The sequence below is a fragment of the Neomonachus schauinslandi genome, chromosome 4 (assembly GCF_002201575.2).
Source record: "Neomonachus schauinslandi chromosome 4, ASM220157v2, whole genome shotgun sequence".
Lineage (NCBI taxonomy): Eukaryota > Metazoa > Chordata > Mammalia > Carnivora > Phocidae > Neomonachus > Neomonachus schauinslandi.
Window position 1 is genome coordinate 70,316,391 of NC_058406.1, and position 7,226 is coordinate 70,323,616.

The window sequence follows — 7,226 nt, forward strand, 5'->3', positions numbered from 1 at the left end:
CCCCGCCCCGGAGACGCGTCGGGGGCCTTGCTGGCAGACGCAGCCGCCCGGACTGGCCGGGTGGACAGGATCAGAGAGCCCGTGCGGACAGGGTCGGAGGAACTCCTCCACCCCCCTCCCTTCCCTGGGCTCCTCTGCGAACCGCGCCGAGTCTCACGCGTGCCTTCTCTCCCCCTCTAGGCGCTCTCCACCTGCCCCGCCGCCTGCCACTGCCCCCAGGAGGCGCCCAAGTGCGCCCCAGGAGTCGGGCTGGTCCGGGACGACTGCGGCTGCTGTAAGGTCTGCGCCAAGCAGCTCAACGAGGACTGCAGCAAAATGCAGCCCTGCGACCACACCAAGGGGCTGGAATGCAATTTCGGCGCCAGTTCCACCGCTCTGAAGGGGATCTGCAGAGGTAAGATGCTTGTGGTTTGGCCCCTTTAAAAAAATAATAGTCCTCGTAGTCCAGAAGTTTAGTAATTTTGAGACCATGTATGGTGATGCTTTGTTGTTGGTAGCTTGGCAGAAAGGCACATGATTTCAGCAGTCTGGAATGCAATTCAGTGTGTCTGGGCCCAACGAAAAGCGCATACGGAAAAGTGATTCCTGACTAACTTATTGTTCTGGTCTGGAGTCCCCGAGGAATTGTAGGGAACTTTACCATAAATTGAATTTAACAGCAGAAAATATGTATGCGTTTCAGGCCATGGTTGGGAATCTTAACTTTATCCTCTTTTCCCTTTCTCTTTCGGTGCTCTTTGCAGCTCAGTCAGAGGGCAGACCCTGTGAATATAACTCCAGAATCTACCAGAACGGGGAAAGTTTCCAGCCCAACTGTAAACATCAGTGCACATGTATCGACGGCGCTGTAGGCTGCATTCCTCTGTGTCCCCAAGAACTCTCTCTCCCCAACCTGGGCTGTTCCAACCCCCGGCTGGTCAAAGTTACCGGGCAGTGCTGTGAGGAGTGGGTCTGTGACGAGGATGGTGCCAAGGACCCCGTGGACGACAGGGATGGCCTCCTGGGCAAGGGGCTGGCCTTCGATGCCTCGGAGGTGGAGTTAACCAGAAACAATGAATTAATCGCCGTTGGAAAAGGTGGCTCCCTGAAGCGGCTCCCAGGTAAGCTGAGACTGAGCCCGAAAGATGTTGTGCTGAAACACATTCCTAGTTTGGAGCTTTGTAGAAATGAGTACTTGAACGTGCTGGGGTCAGTGTGCCTCTGAGAGATTTGTCCTCTTGTCTGTCTCTAGTTTTTGGAACGGAACCTCGAATCCTATACAACCCTTCTTTACACGGCCAGAAATGCATCGTTCAAACAACTTCGTGGTCCCAGTGCTCCAAGACCTGTGGCACTGGGATCTCCACACGAGTTACCAATGACAACCTTGAATGTCGCCTGGTGAAGGAGACCCGGATTTGTGAAGTGCGGCCTTGTGGCCTGCCGATGTACGGCAGCCTGAAAGTAAGCTCGTGGGGGTGCTGGTAGCCCCCTCCCCGGCAGGCAGCTGGGCCGAGATGCGGGCCTCTCGTCCAAGAACGAGAAACCCCCGTTTCTAACTTTCCTTCTTGCTCCTCTCTTACAGAAGGGCAAGAAATGCAGCAAGACCAAGAAATCCCCTGAACCTGTCAAGTTTACTTACGCTGGATGTTCGAGCGTCAAGAAGTACCGGCCCAAGTACTGCGGCTCGTGCGTGGACGGCCGGTGCTGCACGCCTCAGCAGACCCGCACCGTGAAGATGCGCTTCCGCTGCGAAGACGGGGAGGCGTTTTCCAAGAACGTCATGATGATCCAGTCCTGCAAGTGCAACTACAACTGCCCGCATGCCAACGAGGCGGCCTTTCCCTTCTACAGGCTGTTCAATGACATTCACAAATTTAGGGACTAATTGCTACCCGGGTTTCCGGAATTGCTACCAGGGTGACCGGAACTGGGGAGAAGAGGGCCAGAATCACGGAGCTATGGGTGGGGGCGGTGGGGGTGAGGGACTCATTGTAGAAGGGATGCACTGCTCATTCGTGAGTAGTACTAAGGTATTTTGAAACTGCCAAGGGTGCTGGTGCAGATGGACACTTAATGCAGCCACAATTGGAGAATACTTCGCTTCATAATATTGGAGCACACATTACTGCTTCATTTTGGAGCTTGTGCCGTTGATGACGTTCTGTTTTCTGTTTGTAAATTATTTGGTAAGCATATTTTTCTCTAGGCTTTTTTTCCTTTCGGTTCTACAGTTGTTAAAAAAAAAAAGGTTAGTTGATCAGTTAAAGCCTTCATCTTTTGACAGAAGTAAATGGGAAGGGGATTCCATCCCTTCCTGGAGGTGACACTCTGTGAGTGTCCGTGAGAGGCAGCTATCTGCACTCTAAACTGCAAACAGAAATCAGGTGTTTTAAGACTGAATGTTTTTATTTATCAAAAGTGTAGCTTTTGGGGAGGGAAGGGAAATGTAATACTGGAATAATTTGTAAATGATTTTAATTTTATATTCAGTGAAAAGAATTTATTTATGGAATTAATCATTTAATAAAGAAATATTTACCTAATACCTGCGTGTGTGGCATTCAGTATTTTTAGAGACTACCCAGAGTCATTGGGAAGAGCCTAGCTCATTGTGTATCCTTTCAGTCATTCAAACAGAACTACTTGAGTGCCGACTTTGTGCCAGGAACTGTTCTAGGAGCTTAGGGTAAGAGCAGGGAACTAACCTACAAAAATAAGACAATGATTGCTTTTATCTTCAGCTGAGAAAAATCTTTGCATTTAAAGTGATCTTTTTAAAACATGTATTGAATATGAGGCATTGGAGGAAGCACAAGGAATGTGAAGCTAAATTTGTGATTTAAATAATAATGCTTTATTTTCCTAAGAATTCAAAGCCAAAGGATCTCCATCACCCCATCACTGCATGGTGGGTATAGTAGAGTCATTTATCATTTTAATCACTAGGTTATTAGGCTTGTCACCTCGGTAGAGGAGAGAAACTTCAATGAAAACAGTCCATAACCCAGGCTGCCCATATCTAAATCCATGGGCAAGATTAAGTATGGTTGGATAATGTGTTATAAAAGGTCACTTGTTTATAACTTTATATTTTCCCAATATTGCTCCTAAAGCGTAGGCGAACTACTTAAAAATCCACCCTTAGTTGGGATCAGAGAAAAAAAATCTTGGGAGTCTATAGGAGTCAGTTTGTTTTCACTGAATGAGCTTGAAGCAATGACTTGTGTTAATCCTAATAAGCCAGTGATTAGGTAAACATGCTGTTAAATGCAAAGGAATGCAAGGAATTTCAAGTACTTTTCCAATAGCATGAGGACCGCGCTACCCCATCCCCCCTTTCCTTTTTATAATATACGTTATACTGATGGAGGAGGGAGCAGTTAGATAGAGTTGGCTATCCAGAAGGTCAAAGGCTAGATGCAGAGCATTCCTAAAAGAAAAGGACCTCAATCTTAGGTCTAGGAGAGGTTGAGAAGGCTGCGTCAATGTTTGTGAAAATGTTGGTAGCCTGTTTTAGAAGAATCCACCTCTTTAGAAAGCACTGACAATAAACCTTTTATAGAGGAGTTTTCCTTTCATCGACCCTCTTGGCTCTTGTTCAAATCCATAGTGAAATATTTCGGTCTGCACTTGGTTAAGAGAGTACTTGAATTTTTAGTGCTTTGAAAGAGGAGGAGGGGGACAGCTCGTGGTGATTTTTCAAAACAGTTTAATATCGATGCTTTAATGAAGACCTACGGAAATGCACTGCCCAAGCATCTATGTTAAAACCTTACTGAAATGCATAAAGGTTAATAGAAATGTGATGGTAAAAATCTATGGACAAAGGCTCTTCTGATTTTGGCAATGTCTTGCCTGAAATATGACAACTTGTACCTACTGAGTTGTCAGTTTTTCTTGCCTGAGGCATTCAAATTTTAAGGTATTTGGGAACTGAAACACCACCTGGTGCAGTCTTGGATGCAGTTAAACTTAGTGCAATATTAACACGTGAAACAATAAAAGTGTGAGGTTTTTGTTGTGCAGTCTCGTTGAACAGACATCTAAATTCACAGGAAAGATTTTCACATTCCCAGGCAGCAATCCTGAGGTCTTTTCCTCCGACACTGAAGCCTAGCAAATTGCTTCTTACATAGACATCAAAGAGTAGTATGTTATAGATCCTTTAAGTGTGTAGGGAGGTAATATGTATACAAAGAAGCTCAAATGCGAAATAAAACCAGACATGGGAAAATACTGGATCTTTGGGTCATTAATCGTACTGTAGTAAATATAGTAAGAGTGATGCATAAATGCTGATTCCATTTAAATAAGAGTGCTCAATTAATAAAGATGAATAGATGCAAGTTATGTCCATTTTATTTAACTATAAAAAGTGAATAAATTCAAAGTAGTTGAGAATAAAATTATACAAAAGAGAACATATAACTTTTATCTAGGCCTGGCAAGGAGCTCTGCCTACTTCAAGTACTGAGAAAACAAAATCAAACGCCATGCACCTGCATATATGAAACAGAAGTTACATTTAATACAAGCACTCATAATATAGATGTACCTCTCCACGCACAGCAAAGATTTGTGTTGTTCCGGCTTTCCAATCCAAAAGACCGGCTTTCCAATCCAAAAGACCGTGGTGGTCTTGAGCTGTTTTTTGTTTTTGTTTTGGGTGACCTGAGAATCTTAGGAATTTAGTGAATTTTAAGAAGTATTCTATGGGACATTTAGCAGCACAGTAAGTGGTCTCACTGTGATGATTTTCACTTAAACACATGTGTTGTCCACTTCACAAAGAGAAGCAACTGAGTCAAAATTAGCAAAGTATATTTTAGAGTTATCTTTCCAGCAGAGACTAGATTTGCTTTGTTCACAGTCTTCTCCTGCCCTCTGGCTACTATTTGTAAGTCAGATGAGCAACAGCAAGGGTCCAGTAGGATCCACAGTACAGAACTAAGCCATGTCCTGGGCAGGTGGCAGGTGATGCAAGGGAAAGAATCCCAGACTGGAATTGGGAGACATGTCTTTTAGCACCAGCTCTGCCATTAATTAACTGGGTGACTCTGGATGGTTCTCTCCTGCTCTAAAATGGCACAATGGCTATATTTGTCACCATAAATATTCTTTTTCATATACTCTCTTTGGTGCATTGACTTCCATACCTGAAAAACTTTGTCTCTCGAGCAACTGAATACATGAGGTGAACACCACTCAGGTCTTTCTGTGAGCAAATGCACTCACCCCTACGAAGCCTCTGAAAATGTAATGTTTAGGCCCTCTTTCCTCTCTAAAGTACTCTTGGTTACAGGATGTGGCAATCCCTGGATCTCAGTCTATAGGTCCATGCTTTCATCTCCCTGTATAGCCCCAATATCTGGGCCTCATTAAATCCCTGCCCTAAATAACTCATTCTTCAAAACAAAGCACACTGTGAAGCATGACAATGATGTATGTGTCCTATTGATAGAACAGACTTATTTGTGACTTACTTTATTGGTGGTGGGCAACACTCATCCGTGTCATCTTACAAAGTGCAATTCAATTAAACAAGTACTCGGATGCATTTGTTAGTGCTTTACAATTCTCATATCTTCTGCTCACATATTCTGAATCCGCCCCTTTCACATGTCCAGTGCAAACATCCAAATCTAAGCCATCATCGTCTTTTGCCTGAATTACTGAAATGGCCTCACGTGACATACTGTCTTTACCAAAGGTGGCTGCAATAATATCTTCCACCCCACATAATATCTTTGCCCTCTGCAATGTGACCCTGTTGCATAGATGGGGTTTATTTTTCCACCCTCTTGGATCTGCGTGGGCTCTTCCCAGATTTCCTGACCCACAAAATACTGAGCAAACTAATGTGGTTATTTTCAGGCCCTAAGTTTTGGGTGTTGTTTGTTACACAGCAATACATAACCCAAACATCATTGGTTTCCTGCAAAAATCCATTTTCCTTATGGGAACCAGAGTGATTCTTTACAAATGTGAAGCAGAGCATGTGAATCCTTGGCTTAAAGGCTCCATGGCTACCCTTTACTCTTGGAATAACATTCAACTCCTTACTTAGCATACAAGTCCTGGGCCCTGCCTACTTCTTCCCAATCACCCTCACCATAATCCCGCTTGCCTTTTTCTCCCTGAAGTAAGCCATGTTAAGTTCTTCCTCAGGGCCTTTGCACTAGCTGTTCCTCTGCCTCAAATGCCCCTCTTGCCTCAGTGCCCTTTATGCTTCTTCTTGTTATGCAGGTCTCAGCATAAATGTTACCTTCTCAGACCTTCCCTTGCCACCCAGTCTAAAGTAGTTCATTATATCAGGCAATTTTGTTTTCATCACTCCCTGATATTTTCTTGTGTATTTATTATGCCTCCCTCTTCTAGAATAGACTCTATGAGAGGAGAGATTTTTGTCTGTCTTTTTTTGCCACTGTCAAAGCACCACTTGATACTGTGCCTGGCACATTAATTTAGATTAATGTTGTCTTAAACTGAGGCTGAATTAGAAGGCGCCCCTTCCCTGGCACAATGTGTTCTTCCTACTTCACCTTGGGCTTTCCCCTAGCTGTTAGTCATTCCTCTGTCCTTGCATTCATATACCCAGTCAGTATACACTTGTCTGGCACCACTATATTCTGGGCACAGTGCTATGCAGTAGTTGACAAAGAAGCAGGGTTCCTTCACTTTGGGGTATAGGAGACATGCACGTAAGCAAAAATGAGTTAAGGTTAGGTTCAGTTGCAAGTAACAGAAAACTAAATAAAAATGGCTTGAGGAACACAGAGGTTTATTTCCCTCTCATGTGAAAATCCAGGTAGGCAGTACAGGGCTGATGTGTTGCCCCAAGGTTTCAGGGACCGAAGCTCCTGCTGTCTTGTTCACCATGTGCGGCCTCCATTCCTTAAATCACCCCACCTAGGTGCAAGGAAGGCTGGGAAATGTAGTTCATATGCTGGGCTGCCACGTCACCAGCTAAAAATCAGAGAGCCTTTTACTATAGAGGAGAGAACTAGTAGTCTACACCACATAGCCCAAAATATGTTGTAACAAGTATAATAGGGTACAGAGGATGGTTGAGGAGAAAGCTACCAACTCTTTGAAGCTGGGATGAAAGAGGGCTTCTTGGAGGACTTGTCACCTCAGTAGTGTTTTCAAAGATAAACAGGTTGGAAACTATTCAAAGGCCTTGGTGCTTGAGTTGGAAATTTCTGAAATAATTCATGATATCCTCCTCATCTCAGCCATTAAGA

At 44.2% G+C, this 7,226-nt stretch overlaps 1 protein-coding gene across 1 annotated transcript in view; it reads left to right on the forward strand.

Annotated features, from left to right (window-relative positions):
- CCN1 (cellular communication network factor 1) overlaps positions 1-2,527 on the forward strand; it is a 3,034-nt gene extending 507 nt beyond the window's left edge. The window contains exons 2-5 of the mRNA XM_021690059.1: positions 181-394; positions 744-1,100; positions 1,232-1,443; positions 1,565-2,527. Coding sequence (XP_021545734.1) covers positions 181-394; positions 744-1,100; positions 1,232-1,443; positions 1,565-1,867 — 1,086 coding nt within the window. The 3' untranslated portion in view covers positions 1,868-2,527. The remainder of the gene's footprint in view (positions 1-180; positions 395-743; positions 1,101-1,231; positions 1,444-1,564) is intronic.
- The last annotated feature ends 4,699 nt before the right edge of the window (positions 2,528-7,226 follow it).